The sequence below is a fragment of the Sparus aurata genome, chromosome 16 (assembly GCF_900880675.1).
Source record: "Sparus aurata chromosome 16, fSpaAur1.1, whole genome shotgun sequence".
NCBI classification, from domain to species: Eukaryota; Metazoa; Chordata; class Actinopteri; order Spariformes; family Sparidae; genus Sparus; species Sparus aurata.
Window position 1 is genome coordinate 11,007,708 of NC_044202.1, and position 27,329 is coordinate 11,035,036.

Sequence of the window (27,329 nt, forward strand, 5' to 3'; positions counted from 1 at the left end):
TGATCGCAGGCACAGTAAATTGTGCAATGCTCAGAGACTTTGCTTCTGTAATGGTTTGCAAAAATGTGGCCCTGAAATGTGGCAATGTAGTTTGTAATGAACGAGATGCAGGCATGTAATATGCAGTACAATAGAAACTTTATTGCAACTGTAAAGACACATTCTGGTGGCAGCCAACTACTTGCGGCTATGTCAAGTCAAACACATTGAACAATTTTATTAAGTTCATTTATGACAGACCTTTCCTTCTAGAAATATAGAAAAAGTAAACTTTAGCTACAACATGCTATATAACTGACTGGGCACATTGCTCAATCCACTCAAACTAAAGGATGCCACTATTTCCACACATCTGACATCACAGATCCTTTGCAAATTTGCTAGTCATACTAATTAACGTGGGGCACTGCTCCAGAAAAATGTTTATACCATTACTCCGGGGGTCAATAGGAGATTAACCACCACTTTGCAGTAACCCAAATGAGACATAAGAGTCCCTGGTGTTCTCGCAAAACCTTGTTTGCTCATGTGAAATATTGATTGTGCTTCTGTAAAAACCTATAAAAGCAAAAATCAAGCTACAGCTCCACATTTGTGGGGCTTGTAAAAACATTAAAACACAACCCAGCTTTGAATCACAGTTACAAAACTATACTTTCAGAAAGTTCAAATATCACATTTCACTCTGGACAAACACTCAATTGGTAACAAAAAAAACCTCAAAGGACATTCATTCCCTGAATACAGTAAAACTCAGAACTCATCATCACTGCCAGAAGCAGCTGTATTCGTATGTTGCTCAGTGTTCTCCACATTGTGTGTATTGCTGGACACGTGAAGCGACTCTGACAAACTTCTCCCCAGATCCTCAACCTCTTTACAATGTCCATCATAACTGACCTCAGCTTGGTCAGGATGAAATCCTTCATCACTGGTGATAGTGGCACATTCGCGGTTTTCATCTACGACTTCATTTGTCGCAGGTGTGCCTGCTTGATTTTGATGGATTTCCTCTTCACTGATCCCCATGTTATTCGAAACATGCTCACTGAGACATGGAGAGTAAATGCCTTTTTCCAGATTGTCATCTTCTCCATCCTTTTCAGTTGTTTTAGATGGTGAAACAGTCCTTTCAGGAGAGCATACAGGCGTGGATACATATAGGGGATCGCCATAACCTGGCAAATCGCTGTATTTGATAAGTGATGCATAAGGAAGCAGATCACGGTTTTCTTTGGTCTTCACTCGTTTCCCCTCTGATTCCAGATGTGGTAGGAATGCACCGAGGAGACCATTCTCGTGTTTTTCAAGCTCTGTGCTGCAGGTGGGTATGTTGGTTGGCTCCTCAAAATCTTTGCGCAGCACTCCCAGCAGGTGGCGCATTTTACCCTGAAAACAAAACGCAGATTGGTGTATGAGAAGAAGTTTATATGCTCTTTGTGAAAAAAGTTCATTTGTTACAGGAAGCTAAAGACTCACCTCATCAAGCTGATGACGATTCATGTCAATATGGCGCTTTATCACCCGGTCTAGGACCCTTACAGAGGACACAGACACTTACACTACTGTCATGACTCTTCTCGAGAAGTTCATAGAAATCGGTCACAGATGAAAATGACAAACCTGTCAGAGATGTGCCCCCTTGACAAGATGTCCTCTGTTACAGCAGAAATGAATTCGAGGTACATTAGTTCTTCTTCCCTGTCGACAAACACGTATTCATTATTTCGGATGGTTCTTAAAATTCATCCTCATGTGAATGGTAATATTCAAAAGCTCTATAAGAATCACACATCATCAAAGAGAACTTACTCTGTAGATACATTCTTCATCATGGGGGATTTTCTGCTTTCTGGTGAGAGTCTAAAAGACGAGACTTCAATCTTTTAGAATGTTACACATAAAAAGCGAGTTTAACTTTATGCTTAAAATTCAACACAGTATTTCTACTTCATGATTTTACCTATAAGAGGAGTCAAAAAAATCCCGGTCTCTGCTCTTGTTTGCTTGACTCTGTTGTCTAGATGCTGAGAGATGTGTGCCACCGAACTCATCCTCAGACCACTCGTGCTCTGTAGTAAATCCCTGTAAAACAAAAAAGGACTGTAAAATGAGAAGGTATATTCAATAGTGTCAAGGCTAACCTATAATCAAATGCTTAATGTGGCTGTTAACACTTCAGTTACAGAGCTGTTTATAAGGACAATAAACCATGCAAAGACCTTGAGCAACAAATGCTTACACCCAGCTATTTTTCATTGCCTTTATTTGGATAGGGTACTTCAGAATGTCACCCCAGTAAGGCGTGGATAATTTCTTTAGCCTGTTATGAGCCAGATTTTATAACCCTTCTACAGTGGACAAAAAACCTGTTACCACCCACTAACATCTGACTTTGGTCTTCAGTGTACAATCAATATGTACTCTCTGGTCAAATGACTCTGCAGTAGCCACCAGTTTTTATTGGCTCCAGCTTCATGCGGCACTGATCGACTCTCTACTTTTGTAGAAAGTAGAAAGTTGCTGACTGCAGCTTCACAAACAATAAACTCTATCTGATATTCAGCATTTTTATCTGTTTCAGTGTCAAAGACATCATTTTGATAACATGTGATGGACTCTTCAAAAAAGTAAGACGCATAAGAAAATGTGTCAGAATAATCTAATGAAATACTCATGATTACCTGAGATGGCTCATACAGTTCTTGTGTGTGTTCCTTGGTTTTTGTGCTGTATAAGAAATATAGAATTCAAGTTATTTTTTCGTATTACAACACATGTTACACAAATTGTTTTTAAGTCACATATTGATTGTAGGTGTTAGTACCTTCCATGATATGTCTCCTGTCGCATCAACCCTGACCGAGTGGAGTCCTGAGTATTTTTCCTCTGTGGTGATCTGTAGTAGCGATATTTGGACAAGTACGAACTCTTATCTGATTTCAGGGTCTTAGGGGTGAAGGGTTTGTCTTGGGTAAAGTTCTGGGAATGTTTCTGGAGCAAGTCGCCGCCGTATGTCTTCTGAGATGGGTCCTGGAAAGTCTTGAAGCCGCTCTGTTCTCCTGAAGCTCCCAGCGAACAAGTTGACTGCTTTCTATGTAAAGACGACTTTGGGCTCTGGTACTTTCTTTCGGACGCTGGGCGCGCGTGATGAAAGTGGTTCTGTGAGCCGACTTTGGACAGTGGATAAACTATCTCCTTGGTATGAAAGGAGGTGCCGAACCTCGGGCTGGACACCATGGAACTCCTTGAGCAGAGGTAGGGGCTGTCATCGTACTGCACAGATAATCTACTCTGAAAAGCAAATGTGACATTTTCAATCAGTTATTTACATGCTGAAAAAGTCTGTATGACAAGTAAATGTTAGCTTTGCATCTAAAGCCTTCAATCACTTGTGACCATTTCGTTTTCATTGCCATAGCTGCTACACAGCATTGGTTGGCATCACATTAACCAATGAGAAAAACATCAATGACTCTGGTGTGATTTCTTACCTGGGCTGAAGAGCAAGAGGCTCTGCTATTCCTCTGTGAGACAGAGTGTGCTGACTGAGGACGACCCCCTTTCCTTATCCGTTCATGTCTGATCTGGTCATTATCTGCAACGAAGCAAAGAAAAATTGTGTAACTATTACTGTCAGTGAGCAGTTTCACACATACCAACTTACATGTGTTATAAGAGAGTAAAGGTTCCTTTGGATAATCTAACACAATCATATAAACAAATTCTCAATGCATCTCATGGATTATTCTGTGCAATTTGCATCTCATAAACCTGCTGTGTCATTTGTTTCATGTCTTCAAATAACCAGGATAATATGACTTTTTTTACCATTAAAAAGTTTCATCTAGTAGTCAAATGTAATGAGGCTATACTGTTGTATTGCCTATGCTGAAATGGTGAGATCAGACAGGAGATTTTGTTTTTATCAGTTTATGGCCATTAGTGGTTACATTTAGACAGCTGTAAAGCATTTACAATAATTAATATGCTGTTAAAAACCATTGTGGCTGTGCTAAAATGAGAAATATGTTCCTTTTAAATAAAAAATGAGCACAGAAATGTAAGACACAACCTCACTTCAACAGCTAGAAAGTGTTTTGAGTAGAAGTAATCAATATTTGATAACTGGGTACTTACACTTTACACTATGTATCAAGCTTTTGGGTACTGAGGCATCAATGGCAGCTGTAGAACAAGGCAAAAATGTAAGATCATGACATTTTATTAGTCTAAGTATTATGCGAAAGAGATACATGTCCTGCCGTGTTGCTCACCTTTAGCTGAGTAAACCTTTTTGTAATGAGACACCATGTGGTCTTTAATGATGGACTGTGTTAACTTGCTGGAGGAGCGAGGGCAGAAAGCTGAAAACACAAGACAGATCTTATATTAGGAATTAATACTCATTTGACCCTTTTCACAATATCATATTAGCGTTTATTAATACTTACGGCTACTTTTCACAGTCTGTCCTCTCACACCGGAGCTGCACCCCAGTCCAGATGATACACTCCCTAAAATGAACAACAGTTTTGATTAACACTGAGGCATTTAAGTAAATTATCAGGCATATAGCTTCTCAGATTTTCTATTCTCTTTTAATTTCTATATATTTGTAAAATGAATGCCATCAGGGCTTTTAAATGTTGGACAGAAATATGAGATTTAAAGACATCAATTTGGGCTTTCATTACTTGTGATGGGAATGTGTCATTACAACATATATTGATAATACAATCAGAAATCTTTACAGTAATCATCTAAGTGTTATTAGATCAATTAATAATACAAATAAAAATTATCTTTGAGATCTTTAGTCAGGATCATTACTATTTGTCCAATGTTGATACAACAGTGTACTGCCTCTGGTATGTAATCATTGTTTTTAGTAGGCTATATAATTGGTTTTACAATGTAAGATGAGAAGAGATACTTAATAAACAAATGTGTAATGCACACAATAAAATAAAATACAAATATTTTCAACAAGTCTATTTCTAATCAAAACACTCTTGTGAGACATTTATTTTGACAGTTTTTTACATTCCCTTCATTCCGCCTGTAAATACAGTTTTGGTTAAAAGTAACACACGTTAATGCGTTAATGTTAAAACTAAAGAGACTATGAAAATATTAAACAAATTTCAACTTAGTGAACCAAAATCATGTAACTTCGCCTCAAGTTAGCTTGCGTCGCCTGAGGCGTTGTGTTACAAGCTAGCGTTACTATCTTGTTTATTGATTTCAAGTTTAGCCGAGTTATTGTCTAGATAAACCTGAAGCTATATTACTGAGTGTATAAGCTGTCGGCTTGAGTTTATCTCAGAGTTGCTGTCTTAGCAAAATTTGCCCCCTTCTGCCGATTAACTAGCAGAATAGCTAGCTAATGCTAACAGTATTTACATACCTATTCTCGAGTCCATGATAATGTTACACTCAGCGTATCCCATTTTCCTCAGAAATATTCTGAGGCAGTGGCGGCAGAGCTTGGTGACATCCAGAAGCTACAGTGTATTCAGCTTTAAACATTTTAACGCTGTGAGTTAATCAAGTATTGTGAAGGTAACGACCTAATGCTAGCTTACTATAAGCAGATGAGGAGCTAGGCAAAGCTTCCCCGTCGCCATGCTGGTTGCTATGATTGCCTTCGTCATCACGCTCATGCGTAAGGGAAGGACACGCCCACACCCACCCCTCAGCATCTTTGAATGGGAAAAGTAGGGTGATTTAAAAACATGGCAACAAAGAAAGTATAAACTCAGGATTGAATAAAGTCCAATATATCAATGTGTATCTAGAAAATTTGTCAAACAATATCTGTTTGACTCTATTTTAATGCAAATGAAAGACAAGATGGCTAACATCCAACATGAATGTTTGTGTGTTTTCAACATTGTGGGATTTCTGGGTGTGGACGTGATATTTTTGGAGCCACGGTTTGACCGTCAAGCAGGGTGAAGTAAGCAGAGACAATTCGAGGGCAATAAACTCCAGGAAAAGCCAGCCTATTGTCCTATTGCTCATATAACACAGTGGCATATGTTCTGGAGCCGCACTGCCTGCAAATTAAGAGCCGGATTGCGTGGAAATGGCCTTGTTCTTGCACTAATATGCATTTTTATACAATTGTGGTCCCAATAATGCAGTTATTTGAATTTTTTTCTGGGAGAGACAAGACAGCAGCTAGAAATGATTTATTAACAGCTCTCAAGGGCCTGGAAAGAGTCTAATTGATCTACAACGCTTGACACGTTCCGGAAACGCCTGAATCAGAGTCTACAGCATCAAGATGAGTTAAGACAGTAGGACAAGGAACTATGACTTAATGCATTTTGAGGATTTAGTTTATCATTAGTAAATGGGACTTACTGCCAATTAACAGAAGATGTCATATTTCTCCTTCAATTAGTAACAAAAGGTATACATTACCACTGTTGTACACAATTCTCACTATTACACGCTATACCATTTTCACAACAGGCCTTTAGACTTTAGACACAAAAGACACAAGAACTTTGCCTATTCTATCCGAACAGCATGCACAATATCGACCAGATGCACATGTTTATGAATAATCATGAGATGGATGGTAGCCAGTCTTGTTTATTACCGGTGTGATGTTTTTCAGGGCAGTTTGGGGTACATACACCATCTGGCCGGCTGAAAACAGAAACCACCACAGTTCGCCTCTGTTTCAGCAGTAGAGTGGAAAATGGACCAGTGTAGGAAAACACAGTGCAACAAATATAAATTCTGATTCAACTGAGCACATATCAGTCATGAGAACATTCTGTCAGCAGCATATTGTTAATGCTGCCATGCATTGTTTGAAAGACCTTTTAACCCCTCACGTCATTTACCAGCTAAGGACTGTACTTGATAGTAGTACTACAATAGTCGTGTGACACACAATGTGTGAAACAGATGTTTTGAAAAGCGTAGTAGTAGGTTTTTTTTTTAGTATTCAATAGTTTGATTTTGCTGCACTCTCAACACTTGGCAGTGACTATATTCCTCGTGTTTCCTCATGCTGTTGAAAACATGTAAACACCAGTGGGATTATAACTGTATATACAGGACTTAAACAGGGCTTTCTTTTCAATTATGATGAGCCGAGAACATCTTCTCTGGCTTTGATGATAAATATAATTTGATGCGGACACAAACATTTCAGCTTGAGCTTCAAGGCACCCAATTACATTAAATTGTTTTGTGCTCTCAAACAATTGAATGTAATTTTGCTGTCCACATAAATGTTGTTACTCGAAATCTTGATCTCGTTCTGCAGTGAATCAGCCTTGAACATCTTTTTCTCAGCTTGTAATAGTAGGAGAAGCACAGGTGTAATAAATGAGTTTAACAATGGTTCTATTGTATCCATTAATGCAAGGAACTGCTGTTATTTATTACATCTGTGTTTACACAGCTTAAATTCTATACAGATCTGACTGTTTCAAATCTGCTAATTGTTGTCACTTATTGCCAGGCAGCCCAGTGCTTTATTTCTTATGGCTGTTCCACTCAGCATAATCTCTTAAATCCCTTCTGTAAACTCACCTTCACATGAAGTCATTTTGTGCTTTTACTACTGAATTTTCTTTATGTCCCTCATTGATTTTATTGATAATACATTTATTATACATTTATGGCACAGACTCACTGGCTGCTGGTGCTTAAGCCTACTAATTTACACACAACTTTTGACAAACACTTAGTTGTACTACTTAATATACCTATCATACAACTATATATAAAATATATTTATCACATGCTGCCTTCTAAAATTGCTTTATTTTGTATATTTCTGTTGTATATATTTCTTTTTACATTGTTGGCGTTCTGTGGACAGCAAAAGGAAGAATTTCATTGTGCAGGGAACCCTGTTTCCTTACTGTGCAAATGACATTAAACACTTTGAACTGAATTAAACTGTCCATGTGCATATATCTGACTTGTAGCATGATGATATTTATATTGCTGTGTCTACTGCATATGTGTGATGTAGTGTCTTTGTACAATAAAGTTGAATCAGTTACAATCTTATTACACTTATTTAACCATTGCGTTACTGGAGATTTAAAAAAAAAAAAAAATCTTTTTTGATTCTACCTGTTTTTCTCCAGTAAGTCTACTTCCTCTTGCTAACATATTGTATTATTTTCTTTTGTGTGTATACAAATGAGTGTTTGTGTTGTAAAATCTGTAAAATAAGGCATTTCCTAGATTATTGTTTACAGTGACATAACTTTGACGACAGTAAAACACATTTCTCAAGCATGTTTCAGGTCATTGCAAGCTGATTTTCACCCAGTCCACTGAAATGAATGGGAATCAATGGCTGCTTATTAAAACTCGTGTAATTAATGCTCGGGTGTGCCCACAAAAACATCCAAAACAAAAGTCTTTTTTAAACGCACACTTAATCTGGCAATTTTGCAACACCTGTAGGACATTTTAGTTTCAGCATAATCGAACACAAAAGTGCAAAGTTTCCGGTTAAACAAGCCTGTACATGCCCGGGCGAGTCTCTCATTTACCAAAAATAATTTGGCTGAGCTGGATAGAAAAGGCTCCTCTATAAAAGGCAGCCACATTTTCTGAATTGCAGTTTAAGGGGGGCTGCCTGACGGGTTGAGGAGGAGGTGACTTGTTCATAAATAATGCACCCTTTCTCATACATGTGAATGATGTAATGGTTCGAGTCTGCCGCTGATTTGGCGTACACATCTCCGGCTTGCCGCCCTGCGCCATGTGCTCAGCCGCCGGTTGCCAAACGATGAGAGGCTAATCCTGTTTTTTTTTTTTTTTGGAGGGGGAAAACAAGACAAGAGTGAGTATTAATCAACGGATTATATCAATGAATGAAAATGTAATCTGATGCAATGCTAGAAGCGTATTCCCTCCAGCTAATTCCAGTGAAAGGCAGGTGGAGTAGTGCGCTTTGGGCAATGGGAAGGGAGGAGAGCATCCTTCCTCCGTTGCTCTCCTGCTGGGTTAACGCGCGGTTAAAGTTGCTCATTTGGACACACCCGGGCTGCGTCTGTGGTCCGGATCACCGGGGGTGCATGTGGGTGTGCGTGAGGGCGAGGAAGGGGATGTGGTTTTGGTGATGGTCTCACAAAGTCTCCGAGTCTGTCAGGCAAACCCCACGCGTCCAGGCGAGGTGGAGAAAAAAAGGAGGAGGGGGGCACAGCAGAGCAGAGGCAGACAATGCGGTTTCGCGATGCGCTTATTCCTCCGTTCAGTGTTCGCCCGCATTCACGATAACATGGTGAGCCGAAGACGTGGGAGAAGGATTCCTGGTGATCTAGCTTTTTTTCTCAAATTTTCATAAACGCACTCAACACATTCCTTCACGATTTGGCTGAGAACCAAGCAACAGAGATGAAATTTCCAATAGAAAACCCGAGGAAACAAGTTAACTGGGACCCTGAACAAGGTGGGTTAATGCTGCTTTCTCATTGTCTGATAACTTAACATATTTGTTATTCATTAGCAGTAATGATCTGAGCTGCATCTCATAGATATACCTGAGAATCACTAACAAAAAATCCCATCAGGCGGTTTTCCTTCTGCTTGCACACTTCTGACGATTTCTTCTTAATTGTTTTGTTTTTTTGACTTGGTTTTTTTCTTGTAATTGTTTGTTTCTATTCTGCAAAGAGTAGCCTTAAGACAAGACAAAGCGGTTGGGGGTATTTCTTTATTCTCCATCCTCCGTGTGCTCAGCTGTGGAAGGCAGCGCTGCTGGGCGCGGAGCTACAAACGCATAAAGGTAGCAGGAACAACCAGGGGGGAGGCGGAACAGTTATCACAATAAAAGAATATACAGTTGTTTTAAAAAACAAACAATGGTGCATAAAAGAAAACCTTTGCACAAGGTGCTGATTACCTCCAGCAAGGAGGGTATGTTTTTACCCGTAGCTACCCAAAACCTGCTGGACGTATCTCCACGAAACTTGGATTGAGGACTGGTCTCAGCCTAGAATAGGCTCACCTAACTTTTGGTGAGGACAGGATAAATAAACAGATCCAGGAATCCTTTAACTAACATTGTGAGATAAGGTGTTGTTTTTTATAAATTCTACCTTTTTCTCAGGGAATTATACATCATCTTGATGAAATAAATCAGATTTGTTTAGTTGGTTGGTATCTATGATCGTGTACAAAAGGGGACTGTTGGGTCTCGGCGGAGGTAGGCGCTCTACTGAGTGCCAGTCTCCAACCTTTCCAAATTTTGGCAGCTGTGGCTCAGGAGGTAGAGCAGTCATCCACCAGTCAGAGGGTTTGTGGTTCGATTCCTGGGCCCTGCATGTTGAAGTGTCCTTGTGCAAGATACTAAACCCCTTATTGCGCCATGTGATTTCTTCCATCAGTATTTGAGTGCGCATGAAAGGCTATCACTGAATGTTGATTTATGCCATAAAGTGATTTGAGTGGTTTGCTAAGATTAGATGAGCTCTATATAAATAATCCATTTGAGGTTTTATTTTGAAATGGCTTCCTCCCGGAAGTCGTGCGTCATTCGGGCTTGCTTGACGCTTAATTTGGAGGCTCAGCTGGTGATTCAAACGCCTACAACCTGTCAAGTGCGATGGGGAATAACTGAGCGAAGGGCCGACCTGAGCCAAACCCAAATTTCGCCCTCGTGTTTACTACTACTACTACACTTTTGTTTTGCATTTTGCTCATCAGTGGGTGAATAATGCCTCTGTACACCTGACATGCAGCTGAAATGCTGACAGACTGAAGTGCCACAACAACTAAGCCCCACAAAAACAGTTTGGTAGATGGTTGCTGAAACGTTTTTAAAACGCTCGCTGTATGTCGTCCATTCTTTTTGATTTTGAGGCTGAACATGAGGAACATCTTCTGATTATCTCTGAATGTTTCCTGTGTTTTTGGCCAGACATGCTGGAGACAGAGAGTCAGGGCTGAGAGATGGAAGAGAGAGAGATAGTATCAGATTAAAAAGCACTGCTTTCCACTCAGGCCCTTATTTAATTTGCAAAAATCAATATGAGGCAATTTCAGTGGTTTGCAAAGGATTTTAGATTGATGCCACCCAGCCTCGGAAATCTGAAAACGCAAACCAAATTATTCACATCACAGTTTGGGTTTCCTCTTGTTTTAAATTGAGACATAGACTTTTATCTTTTAGCTTTTGTTTAATCACTTATTTGTTAAATCCCTCAGTATGATGCAGCTTTCTGAGCTGCCCTACAGTGTAAAAAAAAAAAAAAAAGCCACCAAAAAAAAAAAGAAGCCACCGCTGTCCTGGCTGCATGGAGCTGATTTAATCAATTTCACTCACCCACAAGATGAGATGAGAAGCAATTAATGTCTCACTGAGACTAGTTATGGACTTGGAATTCATTCATGGATGTCCCACCGCATCCGTCAAAACGACTGCACCAAGAACAGCAGAAGACGTCACTGATGTGGAGGTCTCTCTGCCTCCACACCTCTCCCTCTTAATTTTCCTAATTCATCTCCGGTTCTAAAAATAGACAGCGGTCGCCGCCCTTAAAGCCCGTGTGTTGTAAATTGAAAGTGCCAGTTTTGCACCTTTTCCTAAGCTTGTGACACCACTTTGCTGTTATTGATTCACTCATGATATAGGAATTAACTAACAAGATTCACAGCTCCTGGATCAGAGAATGAGACACTTCCTGGATGTCCTTGACTCATCGGGGTGGGGCGTTTGTGTGTGTGTGTGTGCGTGTTTGAGTGCGTACGTTTTACTCAGCATATCCCATAAGTGATACTGTGCCATTAAGCCAAAGAGTGCCTCCCCTCAGACGAATCAATTCCTTATTCCCACCTCCCAGAGTTGCACCACTGTAGACAACAGGCTCCGCCCATGGCCCAGAGGCACGCCACGCGATCTAAGAGGGGTGGGGGGCGTCAGGGGTGAAGGCCGGAGCTCTGAATAGCTTATATAGAGCTTTACACACACTAAAAGAATCTAAATTTGGCTGCCTCCAAGGTGGTGCCTGCCACTGGGTTGACCCGCTCTGGCACACATGCGTTTATTATAAAACCCCATCCAGGAGCCAATGACTGAAAGTGGCACTCATCCCTCTCTTACAGTCTATTAGAAAAATTGAATCCTGCTCCCCCAGCAGAAAGGATATCAGTTTTCACCTCTCCCTGCTAACACTCTGAGGTGTTAGTGTGTTTTAAATATTTGCAATTGTTTTTTTTGCCTTGTTGTTCATGTACGCCGCAGGCAATCATTTGATTATTGCTCCTAATTCAGGATGTTTTTCACGTTTTTTTTTCCATTCATCACATTAATTAAATGGCGAAGGTTTGCTGCATTAGTGATTCAGGCACTTTTGAAGCTCCATTTTCACGGCGCTAATGGCTTTTACACGCAGAATTCAGAACAAACTCTCGGCGTGGCGAGATGCTGCGATGACGGAGAGGCTTTGACACAGCTGGCATTTGCGCCGATGGCCTCGAGTGGCGGCTTTGTGAAGAGCCCTTAGTTTGCTCAGAGTAATGGAAGGAAATCACCTTTTAATGCTTCACACTGGATTTCATGGATTTTTCAATGTGTTTACATCCTTTGTAAAACACGAGTCCAAACCAGTGTGGGGATTTCTGCCTCACAAGGAATCGCAACGCTTAAATTCTCCCTTTGGGATGATTTACTTTTTACATTTCGAGAAAGAACGATATTTCAAGCCCTTCCTCCTCTTTCCCACAGAGGTAGACTATTAAAATTTGGTGTGATTTATCGGAAAACATCTGGTGGAGGATATAAATCCTCTACTCTAGACTCAAAACAAACAAACGAAGTGTATAACAAAAAAGAAAATACCTCAAATCTTTCAGTGTCCCTTTGGGGGACAATTAAACGTATGAGCCATAATGGTGCTTCAAGATGGAGGAAAAATACTGTAAATAAGCTCTTTCCATGCATTCATTTTCATTTTCTTATTGTTGCAGTGGACTCACAGAGTGGCAAAACAGAGGGATTTGTCACCACATCAACTCTAGAAATAGCCTGTCAATCTCACTTAAAAAGCCTCAAAGACTGCCTGGAAAACAACTTCTGTCTTCACATTTTTCAATCTGTAGCAGGGCCTGCAGCCAGTTATCAGAACAGTATGTTCATTTTTATTCGCCCAAAAGAAAAAAAAAATCAGAATCACTTCCAGGAGGTACAGAATGGCTGTGTTTCTGTTTTGGCATCCTTCATCATGAAGATGAGACATAAACTAATCTTCTCCTCGCTCTCCACTCTCTTCTAGTGGCGGTCCAGACCAACCTGGCCCCTCCAAAGAAGGTCCAGTCTGGCATAGCCAAGTCCAGTCTGGTCCAGGCCAGCGTGGCCACAATGCAGAACCCCATGGGCTGCGATCCGAAGGCCAACGGTCACTGTCCGCTGCCGCGCCTGTCCATCTCCTCCCGCTCTGCCAGTGTGGTGGCCAGCATGGACGCCAGCTACGACGGCATGGCTGCAGCGCTCCACTCAGTGATGAAGTGGAAGACGGTTCTGGCGGTGTTCGTCGTGGTCCTCATCTACCTGATTTGCGGAGGTCTGGCGTTCCACGCGCTGGAGCAGCCGTTTGAGAGCAACCAGAAGAACAGCATCACTCTGGAGAAGGCTTCGTTCCTGGAGAGACACCCCTGCGTTACTCCCGATGAGCTGGAGGCTCTCATCAAGGTGAGTTTTGGGAGTTTTTGGACACAGTGAGACATGTGAGAGTTATTTCCCTGTTTCTCACCTTACAGCTGCTCAGACAGTCGTGTAATAGCTTTGCATTTGTTGAACCGTTTCATCACCAACGGATTAATTTTCTTAGAGGATAGGAAGATAAGCACAATTCACTGAAAGTGATCTGATAATAATAAAGAGTGTCATTCAGTTTCATGGGTAGATAAAAGGGAGGCAGTCAGAGGACTGACCTTTAGAGCAGCAGTTTCATAGATGGTGATTGCTATCAGGGCTAATTACGGGTTCTCGGGGTTAATTCATTCTCCTTTCATAACTTGTCACGGGATGCTGAAAAGCTTGGATGCTCCGTTCTCTCATGTCCACACTGTCCTTCAGCTAATGAACCCCTTTAATTCCAGTGTCCACGAAGTGTCCAGTGTCCACCAGCAGTGGAAATTCTGTCTCTTTGGTTGACTTTTCTGTTTCAAAGATTATTTGTGTTTATGAAAAACTAGCCACGACTTGAAGTAGCTATAATGGACATTTTTCGGCTTTATGGAAGTCATTTCTCCCCCATGAATTTGGATTTATGATGTCGGCATCATGATTACAGATTGTAATTGTATACATGGAGTCAGACACCTGATCTATTTACAACTGCAGATGTTACTGTTGCTTCACTTCCGTCATACCTATGCAGCCCCTCTACTATTATGAAACACCCTGAGATGGATAGGACTGTACTTTTCCATTTAGGTGCACTAGATAAGTATGCAAGTGGGTGGGTTGGTGGGATTCATCCAATAGCTAAATCAAAAGTGGTGCGCACAGTGCTGAGTTGTTACACTGAACCCAGTCAGAGCGTTTTTGCGAAAGCATGTCATTGCACCAATTTTGCCAATTTACAGACATGTTTAGTGGCAATCTCATTAGGTTTCCTCCTGCTGCGTTGATGATTCAATGAATCGATTACATAATGACTAAAGCGCCATCAGAGGATGCACCCCCTACCTTCTGCCCCCTGGTTGTTGACACTTGACGGGTAAATGTCAAGAGCAGGCTTAGAGGCAGGTCCACCCCTTCAGCAGGAAGTACAATAATATCACCGCAGAGATGCCCGTAATCCTCGGTGACGCTTCACATATGTTGGCAAACGCGCTGTATTGCAGGCATATGTTACATAACAGTACATTAAAGCAATCTTACAGAAAAGGGCAAATAGGTGTGTTTGTACGAAGAGGTCTATCCTTATAGAAAAAGGTCAGTCGCTGTGACCTTTATGCTGCATGCACAGTTACTTAGAGCAGAGATTTATAGGCTTTATTATTGATTTTGTGGTGTGTTGAATTCATATGTAAGCAATTGGAAATAGCAGAAAACAAGACCTAGTTATGTTTTTAGTACAGTAGCATTATAAGTTGTTTGGGCAAATGGATTCATAACTAGTTTCTATCCGAATGCCCTCAACAATAAATGTGTAAGTGCAGTATGAAATTCCAGAGTGAGGCTGTAACAACACCCACACGTTTTAAAAAAGGAAACTAGCTCACGGCCATAACAGCACTGTGGTTTTTTAGTGTACGACACATTCGAAGCCAAGTTTGTCCGTCAGAACTGTGTTATATATCTTCTTCTTTATGAATAAATTCAGTAGAACGTAGAGGTTTGAAAGGAGATACGAGGAGCTGACTGACCCTCTGATATTTATTCATCTACCTGACACTCCATCAAAGAGTCTTTCTGACCATGAAACTAAAAATGGCATCTTTAGAAATGAATCACTTCGTAGCAGAGATCTCGCACATTTGAACCTGACAATTTTTAAAGTGTGACACAGAGGCATGCTGTTTCTGCGGTGTTCCACATTTTACCAACATGGCTTGTGAAGCCTTAATGCTCAGGTAACGCCGGTGTGAACTGATCCAGATTACAAGCAGATTTTGAAGGAAGAAATCCCATCACACCGCACTCTTAACTGTGCATTTTACAACGTCTTTCTCACAGAGTCGGTTCAGGGTACCGTATAGCGATGGCTTCACCGCTGCTCCCCGATATGACATCCAGAATTATGGGTCAAGACTTCGGGTCACTACATCAAGCTGACATGTACAACCGGGAGCGGGATTGGAAAATGATTTGAGGTGTGTCAGCGTGCTGTCTTGTGAAGTGGAGAGTCTGATTTGTGAGGGAGCGCCCTGAAAGGAAGGAAAGGGTGACTACAGTGAGATCAGTCAAACGCTCCTTTGCAGAAGTTGTTTGGAAAGAAAGAAGGAGGATATTTATGAGGCATTATGGGTTATTTTCTTTAGAGAGTGAGGGCTCGTAACACAAGGACCCAACGTCAAATCCCTTTAATCAGCAGGAAATGCAGTAGATGCACTGCATATAGTTTATATCTGAAGCACACATTAAATCATGGCATGTCAAACACATGTTTGGAGAGCAAAAATAACCTCTTTGGAATAATGTGATTTCCATGTTTTTTTTTCTTCTCTGAGAATAATAAACATGCATGTTACGGCTCCAGTGGCTTCCTCTGATTCTCCTAAGCATAAAATAACCCCAAAGAGAGAGCCAAACACATGGCATTTGGTGTGCTCCACTTTCCGCTCGAATGGCTCCATTTGATGTTAGCTCCTCCAACACTGCTCCAGTGAATATTGGACTGCCTATCTGTCTCCACACCCACCTCTGTTCTTTTACTTCCCCTCAGAGGAGCATCAATTGTTCTTCTTTTTCTTCCTCCCTTTCAGTGCTCAACCGTTCAGCCACAAAAGTGCTATCATGAGTTTGAAGAAAGAAAAAAAAAATCAATGGCGGTATTTCCTAAGGAGAAGCGTGGAAATAAAAACCTTTAGCATGGTGTGCCTGGGGTCCGGGGGGAATCAATTATTCATTGCACAGGCCAGCAGTCACAGAGCTCCTGCTGCAGAGCCGCCCTAGAAGCAGCAGCTGAATCACAGACAGGGCTGTCTCCTGGACAAATGATCAGATTCAGACACATGACATAATGTGTGACAGTGTGGCCCACCAGCAACTCAAGGATAATGAGTTTCTTGCCTGTAAGAAATTTCCCAGAACTCTTTCACAGTATTGTATCTGACAAACTGGATGTATAAAAAGAATAATGGATTTAGACATATTCGGTTTTCTGAAGAGAGTGAGATGACACGTTAAACACAACTCTATACAGTAAGTGTGAAGCAGTCAGTTAGCCTAGCTCAGCAAAGATGGAAAACATGCTAGCACGCCTCTGTCCAAAAGTAACTGGCAATCCCATGAAACTCACAAGTCAAGACACACTTATCTTATTTGTTTCAACCCAAATGTAAAAACGGAATGTAGTGGTTTTACGTGGAGCATGAATGGTCATCAGTTACTCACAGCTTTGCTCTATCATCATCATCAGTGCCTCATTACCTGGCCACTGACATTAGTAACATGTGCTCCTACCCTGCCAGTCTTCAAATTTCAGGAGTCACATGCAGTCAAAAAGGGGGAATGCAACACTGAAGTGTATCACGATGCTGAACTGCCATGCACAACTCAGATTTAACAATGTGAAGTTAGGTAGCCAGCTGATAAGCTACAGAGAGAGCCGCAAACTAGCTCCGTTTGGAGGGACGTGTATCCTCAACACTTCGACCGACCCCTCTATCCTGTGAAAGTGCAAAACAGAAGGATTATTGGGATTGTGCTTCAGAGGTGCTGATCCGCGAACTTTGCTGCCTCTGATGGAGCCAGGCTGGCCGTTCACTTCTGCTTTCAGCCTTTAAGCTAATCTTCAAGCTTCAAATGTCCTGTACTGACTTGAGTGTGGTTTCAGTCTTCCCTTATCTCTCTGCGAGAATGAGAATACGTTTTTTTTTCATACTTCCGGCCTAAGCAGTGCAAAAATAACAAATATAATGCAATGTGTTAAACTCACGCTGAATAATCGCACCATTTCCCCCCCCCGACTGTCCAAAAAGAAAAGGCCTTCAGGAAAAATCTCCCTCACAAATACTCTAACAAAGATTCTGCTGGCCCTTCTACCAGGTTCTGTTATCGGTTTGTTCATGCTATGACAGGCCTGTCACGCAGACAAAGACCCTCCGTGGCGACACAGCAGTGGTGACTCACTGTTTGGCGGAGGAGCTGAAAGAAAAATGGCAACCTTGGGGAAGTATCTACAGGGAGGGCGATGTATAAGACATGTCTGCTCCACAGCATGTGTTGACTGAATGTGTGTGAGCAAGTGTTCGCACTCGTCTATTGACCTCCTCATGTCCGCTTCGGTGTCTGCACTGTCCACCTACCCACTGTGCGCCCACAAAGGCAGACCTAATTGGCTTTCCCAGCGGCGTTGCGACGACTCACACTGTGGCACGACGTGAAGCCGCGCTGGTACTGACACCAGTCAAGCCTCATTTATTGATGAGTCACTTACCTACAAATAAACCTTAACAAACACTGAGCTACCTGCGCTCAGAGTACGTCAGGACACTGCGCTTTCAACGCATAAATTACGTGATTTTTTCAGTTTCTTTGAGAATGATTATGTTTATCCCAGTGACTAATGATGAGTCACCTCCTCAGGTGTCCGTGCCACATGGACCAACTAATGCAGATGCTATAAATATTGTCAAAAATGAACAGTTGTTAAAGATGCAGTGGTGGAATGAAACATGCACAGCGCATTTAACACACAGCTGTAACGGACAAACAGCGGCCACTTTTGCCTCATGTACAGGGGGGAGAATGTAGAAACACATTTGAGTACAATGCAGTCCGATTCAGCACCACCGCAAACTACATCCTCAAAAGTGGAAGACCAAGACCAGACGATCCCCTCCAAGTGGTATGATTGTTGGAAAATCCGCTGCATTTTCATCAGCATATAGGAACTATACTGCAACAAATGTCCCTGTTAGATTACAGTTTAATACTGTAGCCAGTTACAGTTGCCAGCATGAAACGGTTATCCTACAGTTTATCGCTGTAAAATCTGTTGAAATACTGTTTATCTAACATTGCAGAGGGAAGGGACACACCACTCTCTTTGTGCTCTCCGGTGGAGGGCCTTTTTAAATCACTATGGCGCAGGGCTCAGAAGTCATGTTTCGGCCCAACCCTCCCCTGTGGCGGTCAAAATTGCACGGTGTAAGTGAGGTTTATAGGGCACCAACGTTAATGCTGATGGTGTCATTATTCTATTGCCATAGCCATTTACCTCATAATGACAGGATAAAGCAAAGGACATGTCTACTGCCAGCTTAAAATGAATACCTCTCTGATGGAGTCAGTCAAAACTGAACATTATCAAACGCTGTAATCAAGAATTTATGTGCTGCTGTATTGGATTGCATTAGATTTTAGATGTGTACATAATAAAGTGATATATAATTTTATGACACTTTGATACTTGAAGTACAATTTGCAAGTAATACTTCCGTACCTGCTCTTAAGGCTTCGAATGCAGGGATGTTGTAATGGAGTATCGTTCAACTGTGCTGTACTTTATGCCATTTTATTTGAAAACAGTAGTCACATCTGTGAGATAGTAATAGAGTTATAAAGAAAATACATTTTAAATGTCAAAACCAACCATAAACAGGCAGCGCTCAGGGCTCACTCCACAAGCAGTCCTGATAAGCCTTATCTGTAACGGACTCCAGTCTTCCTGTTTGGCAGCCATTTGTGCAGCTTTAATGCTTCAAGGTGGTCAGGGTAAAGCTTTTGGATGATAGTGATAGTGAAAGTGCTGCAGAGGAGAGTGCTTGGCACTGGCTCACAGTGATGGTGGGTAAAGGAGAGCGTGAAGCGCCATGCTGGCTGGATCATGGCCGTCACCTGCTGTGGGGTGGGAAGACACGCTGAGGGGATGAAGATCCGCTGTGACTGAGCGAGCTCGCTCTCTAATGACCCCGCAGCATGGAAAATAAAAAAACACATTAGTGGGAAAAAAGGGCGCCCGTCTGCGAGAACCTCTACGCGCAGCTTCAAAATGGAGGCGAGCCCGGTGAGAAACAAAAACATGATTTGCCATCCTAATTAAAAGTCTGCAACACAAATCAAAGTCCCCCATCTTCACGCCTCAGAAGTGCACGTGGCGAAGGAGGATTTTCCCCATCTCCAGTGCAAGCGTGAACTTGGCTGTGAAAGAGGCGAGAGACAAAAATAGATCTCCTCATGAAGTATTCAGATACATTGTGAGGCTATTTATAGCCCTCCCTCGGCTCCAGAATTAGGTTATTTGGGGTTTATTTTATAATTACTGCTTTGATTTCTGCCCCCGTGAAGTAGCTGTGTCTGCTAAAACCTATGAAATAGCATTACTGCAATTGGCTAATTTTGGATACAGAAATCGGTCTCATTAGGGGGGCTGCACTGATGGAGCTGAGGTAATCACATGCCAGATTATGAGTAGGCATGTGCAGCGATATGTGCAGAAGTGGTCCTCCACTCTGTCTGCTTTGAATGTATGTCACGAGAGTTGATACATATTTCATCAGATGGACGTGCATCTCACCAACAGCTTGCCTGGATGGATTGGGGGTTGCCCTGAATGAATAAAGCTGGAACGTAATATACCACCACTATGTCTTTAAATCTAGTTATCTTTCCTTTTAACAAAATTGGTGTTAATGTGAGCCCATAAGGCAAAAATCTAAATATACATGTCCACAGTGATAACAAAAATAATGGCTTTTCTCGTAAAAAAATGCCCATAAACAGGGAGGTTTTGATAGAACCTGAGTCGATTAATGTCTCTTGGCGACTTAATGGTGTACAGAGAGAGATCAATGAGAATAATGATGCAGTAAACAGAGAGCATTGTGGCTTTCTTAATGTTTTCCCGACATTACACAAGCAGAGGGATGAAGAAAAAAGCTGGGGGACTGACGGCAAAGGCTGACAGAGAGGAAATCAGAGATAAAAGTCTATCTGCTGCAAGCAAAAAGTCTGTGTAGATTCAGCCAGTGTGAACTGTAACAACATGCAAATTGGATTGCACACTCCATGTGAGGAGCCAGACACTGAATAATAATTTGAATAGATCTGCAAGATGTTTGCGTGTATACACCTGCGACCACAATATTGACATTATAATGGTTGTTTTTCCATGCACATAATGAAACAAGGTGCGCGTGTTTCAGAGCAGAAAATTGGTGTTCACATAAAGGACACTTTTTTATAAATACAGACAGAGGACCCTGAAAACAGGTATGCTACAAAACGCTAATTGTATTTTTCCTGCTTTCCCCAAATTTTTGAGTGTAGTCAAACACAGGGATCAGAGCGTGGGTGGGGTCTTGAAGGATCCTGCGCGCTGTCCTCCGACTGCTTTGACTGAGCTCTGCAGACCTGTCCTGTTTTGCAGGCTTGTGGAGTTGAACCAGCAGGTGACGGAGAATGTTAAATGTTAAATCCTGGTGACTTTGCTCCCATCAGATACCACAGTGAAACCTCCCCAGCTAATTATGCACACTAAGATACAGATTTTCGGACATTTCCACAAGAGAAATCTGAACTAAAATAAAACGTGAAAAAAATTATGTTTTCAATTGATGTGTCTGGCCTCGATGTTCAACTGAATGCAAATTGTGTTAGGTAATTGAAGGTAATTGGAGTCATTGATTTTGACAGCAGCATTTTGTTACGCAATCATGATACGATTCCATTATGAGATACGGTAACACGGACGGAATTAATTCTCTCCCCCCCCCTCCCAGCTCTCCTTCTTCTCCTCTCTCATATCTCTTTTCTCTACCATGAGGTAGCGTGACCTTCAGGGTCGATCAGGAGATACTCACAGTCAATCCATCCCCGGTTACCTCATGAGTCTTATGCAATCAGCGGCAGGGGTCACACACGAACAACAGACACCTGTACACATAGGCATTGGCAGGAGGCGGGTTAACGTGCTCGCTCTCTTCCAGCCTTCGGGACACGTGTGTTTGTTGTGTTGCAGTCAGCCGAGATGGCACGCGATCCCGTCCCTGAACTCCCCTGTTTGTGAGAGTTATGATGGTGATTATAACTCATACACTTTGCTCTTTCCCAGCATGCCATAGATGCTGTGAGTGCAGGAGTGAGTCCTCTCGGCGACACAGCCAACAACTCCAGTTACTGGGACGTGGGCAGCGCCTTCTTCTTCGCTGGAACCATCATCACAACCATAGGTAACGTTTTTTAAATAATCCACTCTGGTACCAATACATCATTTATGTATTTATACATATACACATGCTGTTGGTGGTACTTTTACATACCCAGAGAGGATGATAACAACTCTCTAGAGCAAAATTTAACATTTGGTTCTAGGACGTGCCTCCAGCCTGTTTAGTCACTATAAGTTAAAGTTAATGGCAAACCACACAAACAATTATACCAATAAAGTCATTTGTATCACATTATATAAACATGAAAAGCTTTTCTGGATGTGACAGCTATTATGGGGAATCATCTCAGAAATATGAATAATAATATTAAGAAAATACAAATTCAGCCTAGATGTTAATCAGTTATTAGTTGGCATTGCAGTTCAAGCCCACTCCTGCCTCATGGAACAAATAGTTTGTAATGGAGCCATGGAACAAAAATTTGATTCTATAATAATATTATAATATTTAATAATTACTACTTTATTTATGTCATATTGAAGTTTGGGGCTCTATAGAAACCCTCCCAAGATGGCAACTCTGCTTATGCATACAGAGAAAATGCAATATTTTGTTACGTCTTTGGAGACAAATTGGATTCCTGTCTACATTTGGCAGTGAGCGAAACGCTCCACAAAACAACAAAATGAGCTTATGATGAGCTTATTATGCAATAACAAGCAATAATACGTTGTCAGAATGCTTTGGAGGCACTTTAGATGGGATTTGTTCTTTCAGATTGTCTGAGGTGTTTTTCTTATTGCAAATCTCTGCATAAAGCTGTAAATCCTTCCCTCTTATTGCCGCCCTTTGGTGAGTTTTACAAATCCCTTTGCCCTCATGAGCTGGCGCTAAATGATGCACTGTGGGATTTACCACACAATGAAGATCAACACTATCGAGGATGCTGACAAAACAGACACTGCTGACATAGAGCGTGGGGTTATACTTCATGTCAGAGTCTCTCTACTGGCTCTTAAATATATATATATATAGATAAATATTTCAGCAAGATTCAAAATTATTTGTATATGAAAGCAAAAAGCCTGGATGCTTTGATTAAATTAGACCGTTTTCAATAGACACAGTTCCATTTAGGAGCCGTAATTCCACCTCCAGTGCTGATGCACGGGAGCTTCTGTTCTCCATTAGCGAAATGTTCCTTCATTTAAGCGAGTGGAAAAACACAATGTCCCTGACCTGTTGTGTGTAGTGTAGATTTAATTAAGCATGGCAGTTGCTAATATGCGGCCGAGCAGAGGCTTTTCATTGGCTTTATTTACTTCACCATGAAATAGTTATATAGTTTATCTGAAGTTAAAGCGCATGGAGTGCCACCTCCAGCTCCAGCAGTTACTGCCAACATAAACATGATAAAACTGCTCTTGAAAATCAGAAAATCCCAGCAGAAAAAGGAAAGTAGAGGTAAAACTGCTGCAGAAGGAGGCATGGTTTGGTAATACTGTCGTCACAGTAAAATACACTGTATGCTTTGTCATCTGCCGAGCTGTCCTCTTCTTTATAGCTCTCTCAATGTAGGGCCATAATTAACGCAATTATCTTGAAGAGGAACATAATTGTTGTCGCTCTAGGAGCTTATTTACAAAGGACTTAAATTCCTACAGGAACTAAGAGCCATTGCATAAGCTTCAATACATGATGTTGCATAAACATGTCTTAAATGTCTACTGCTTCTCATCTTACTCTTGAGTAAGACCTCCCCTGCCTCCTCCTCACCACGTCGTCTCAATCTTCCTTTCCCTTGATTTTCCCGTCCTGTTTCTTCACTCATTTACCCTCTTGTTATCCTTGTGTTTTCCTCATTTTGACAGGTTATGGAAACATAGCTCCAAGCACGGTAGGCGGGAAGATATTCTGCATCCTTTATGCCATATTTGGCATCCCTCTCTTTGGCTTCTTGTTGGCGGGGATCGGAGACCAGCTGGGCACCATCTTTGTGAAAAGCATCTTGAGAGTTGAGAGGATATTCAGGGTGAGTTGCAAGTCACAATGAATTTGCCTTTTCTTTGTTTTTGTGCTTTGAAGTTCGTAGTGATAACCTGTGTGACGAACAGTGTAAAAAGCCTCAATATACAAGGTATTCTTCAAAAATGTCAGTAACAATTCCTGGAAATGTAAGTAAAATTAACCCGGAAACGCCTATTCCAGTCCAGCCCAAAGTAAATTTGAACTTTGAAAATCTTATAAGCAAATTCTTTTCTCCAAGATCAGGTGGTAATCTATACATTTGCAGACACTGAATGATTTATTTTAATGAAAAAACAAGCATGCAGATGACCTGTAACTGCCCCTTTTAGCTTACAGTGGGTCTACATCAAATATAATCACATAGTCCAAGTTCAAATTTGTTAACGAAACCCCTCAGATCACTTGTTGGCTGTTGTAGGCTCCAGGGCAGTCGTAGGCCCGCCTATCTAAGTTAGCTTGTCTGTTTGTTTGTTGATTTAACCTTGCTGTAAATTGTGTTTTTTTCTCCAAATGGTTTATATGATTATAATCATGAGAATCGAAGCTTTCCAGTCATATATGACAACACCATACACTTAAATTGAGGCGTTAGCCTGTTTGCATAGCTTTGTTTGTTTGTCGAACTAGCTGCTTAACAAGCTAATTTGAGTTCTTTTTATCCATATTTACCAATTTCAACGGCATATGTTAACATGTAAGATTTGTTTGACTGTCAATTAAGTGTCAGTACCTTTGGACCTTTGGTGATCTCACTATCACCTTTAATTGCTCTTTTATGATTGCTTGTATTCGTTGTAATGGCATTGCCTGTTTGTTTTTTCTCAGCAAAAACACAAACAGATCAGCCAGACCAAGATCAGAGTGACGTCCACCATCCTGTTCATTCTGGCCGGCTGCATTGTTTTCGTCACCATCCCTGCTGTCATCTTTAAACACATCGAAGGCTGGACCACACTGGAGGCCATCTACTTTGTCGTGATCACTCTCACCACAGTGGGAATAGGAGACTACGTGGCAGGTGGGATGACGGTTGTTTCGTCATGATGCAGATTAAGCATTTGGTCAAACAATCACAATGTATTTTTGATCACACCGTTATGTTTCCTTCCTCTTTCAGGCGGAAACAGTAGGATTAACTACATGAACTGGTACAAGCCACTGGTGTGGTTCTGGATCTTGGTGGGTTTGGCGTACTTTGCGGCCGTCCTCAGCATGATTGGAGACTGGCTTCGGGTACTGTCTAAAAAGACCAAAGAGGAGGTGGGGCTCATTCAATTACACCGCTCAGTATTACATTAGAGAGGCAGAAAATAAAAGGTCACTCAGCCGCTGCTTCCTCTGCGTCTTCTGCCTGTGCTCTTATTTTGCCAAATAATTGCTGCTCAAACCTTTCCAGAAGGTTACGCAACAGGCTGTTATTGTCTGAGGTGTTCAAGATGTGAGGCTCTTTTACAGAAGTCCAGACAGAAGACACAATGTATAAGTTGTACATGGCTTACCAGCTTTATCACAAATAGATCTTCGAATTTCAGATTTTTAATTCTAACGTCATTGAAAAGTTTGTTTGAAATCTTAAGTATAACTCTATAACATTGAATATTCATGACTTAATAGGCAATAATGAAAATAAAAATCCTGATCCTTTCTTTTCTGCACTCTTGTCACAGGTTGGGGAGATTAAAGCTCATGCGGCTGAATGGAAGGCAAATGTGCGGGCAGAGTTCCGTGAAACGCGGCGGCGCCTGAGTGTCGAGATCCACGACAAGCTCCAGCGGGCCGCCACCATCCGCAGCATGGAGCGCCGTCAGCTTGGCCTGGAGCAGCGGGCTCATTCCCTCGACATGCTGTCTCCGGAGAAGCGCGCCTTGTTTGCCAGCCTGGATGCTGGCCGCTTCAAGACTTCCTCCCAGGAGAGCATCGACACCAAGCTCAACAACCTGAGGCTGAAGGGGGCCTGTGAGTCGTACGACCATCAGGGGAGCGAGCAAGCGCCTCAGACGGCATCTTCCTCGGAGGAGAATCTCTTCAATCTGCGCTTCGGATCGCTCACCAAGCTTGCCAGGCGCAACAAGAACCGCGAGCTGCGGAGGAACATTCCTGAGTACGCCCGACGGGCGAGTGTAGGCATAAACAATGGCAGTGCCATGCTGGGTGAGGAGAGGACGGAAGAGGAAGAGGACGGGGAGCCAGATGAGGAGAAAAAAGAGGGAAACATCAGTCTGACAAACCTGTCGCAGTATGCAAAGGAGCGCAGCAAGTTGAATGGGTTCATGCCAGTAGAGGCCAAAGATGAAGAGAACTCCTAGACACTGTGTGGACAGAACCAGAGTGACAGATACAGACAGAGACACAGAACGAGAGTGCATGAGATGTCAAGAAATGTGCCTTTCTGTTTCCTATGCTTCAATTTGGAACTGCTCCCAGGAAATTATCGTGCCATAGCCATGGGAAGAAAATGTGTTGCCAAAAATGAATGAATAGAAGAGACAGAAGAGGCTGTAGTCAAATACCTCATATCGGATGTTGCTGCAGAACAGGCCTCTAAGAACGTCACTGGCTATCTCCAGAGCTTCGTCGTCTTTCAGCCCCGAAGACATGGGCAACGGTTATCTGCTAATGTAGAATCTTATTTTTTAACAATGTGGGCGGGACTTCCCGAGAGCGAGCTTCATGTCATCCATCTTCAGAAACACTATCGATCTCCGCTTTGTCATCTCATTCTTCGGGGGCTATTTTTAGCCCAGCGGCCTGCGTTGAAAGGACTTCCATGCTTAATGAGTGGAGGGCGGGAGGTTGTGTGTCTCGGCTCGATCAATAGACAATACGAGCATTTACCTAGCTGACATGTACAATTATCCTTACATGGTATGTGACTTTGAAAATGTAGCCCTGAGGCATCAACTTCTGCATACTAAGAGCTCATGAGAAACAAACTATTCACCTTGATAGTGCATGGTTATTAAAACACGACCATAGCATAATGACTAGCTTGCTAAAGCCTGGAATAAAAAACTGTAATTTTTTGTCAATAAAATGAAACTGCTTTCATTAGTACTGCTTTCATTAGTATTTGGTGGTAAAAAAAAAAAAAAAAAAAAAAAAAGAAAAAACATGTACTTCAATAGAAATTGGTACCGTTGTTGAGCTGGAATTAACCCGACAGACGCACACTTAATCACCTTTGGCCATGAGATTGTCAGCAATGTTTAAAAAAACAAACACTTTTTTGGTATATGACATTCACTTTTGTCACCGATGTCTTGAAATCGCTTAAATGACTTTTTGATTAAATGAATGTGATGCTGTTGATTTTGTACTCACCAAGCATGTTTGAACCTGTGTTTACTCCTTTTTGATATCAGACAAGCACTTGAGTTGCATTTTTTTCCATTGAGCTGTAAATTACGAACTAAATATGTTTTCCTTTTCTATATTTCTTTTCTGAATGTGTTGTCCTGTAGTTCCTAGAGGTTCACTGACACATGACCATTTTTACTTTTACATAACAGGCACTGGCAACCCCA

General features: G+C 41.7%; 2 protein-coding genes across 3 annotated transcripts; one reads left to right on the top strand and one right to left on the bottom strand.

Annotated features, from left to right (window-relative positions):
- Window positions 1–116: 116 nt before the first annotated feature.
- On the bottom strand, window positions 117–5,656 carry spata7 (spermatogenesis associated 7). The gene is made up of 12 exons (XM_030391902.1): window positions 5,411–5,656; window positions 4,455–4,517; window positions 4,278–4,367; window positions 4,141–4,188; window positions 3,495–3,598; window positions 2,828–3,294; window positions 2,685–2,730; window positions 1,964–2,085; window positions 1,813–1,863; window positions 1,624–1,701; window positions 1,480–1,537; window positions 117–1,389 (listed from the first exon to the last, which is right to left on the bottom strand). The coding sequence occupies exons 1-12, from the start codon at window positions 5,451–5,453 to the stop codon at window positions 754–756; spliced, it is 1,806 nt and encodes a 601-aa protein (XP_030247762.1). The 5' UTR covers window positions 5,454–5,656; the 3' UTR covers window positions 117–753.
- A 2,909-nt stretch (window positions 5,657–8,565) lies between these two features.
- On the top strand, window positions 8,566–26,936 carry kcnk10b (potassium channel, subfamily K, member 10b). 2 transcript variants are annotated; one of them, XM_030391904.1, is made up of 7 exons: window positions 8,566–8,833; window positions 13,266–13,681; window positions 21,720–21,837; window positions 23,649–23,809; window positions 24,631–24,823; window positions 24,923–25,065; window positions 25,473–26,936. In XM_030391904.1, coding segments are annotated over exons 1-7 (1,671 nt in total). In that variant the 5' UTR covers window positions 8,566–8,832; the 3' UTR covers window positions 26,112–26,936. The 2 variants fall into 2 exon arrangements, with proteins under 2 accessions (XP_030247764.1, XP_030247763.1); XM_030391903.1 differs by lacking the exon at window positions 8,566–8,833 and adding an exon at window positions 8,858–9,442.
- Window positions 26,937–27,329: the final 393 nt, after the last annotated feature.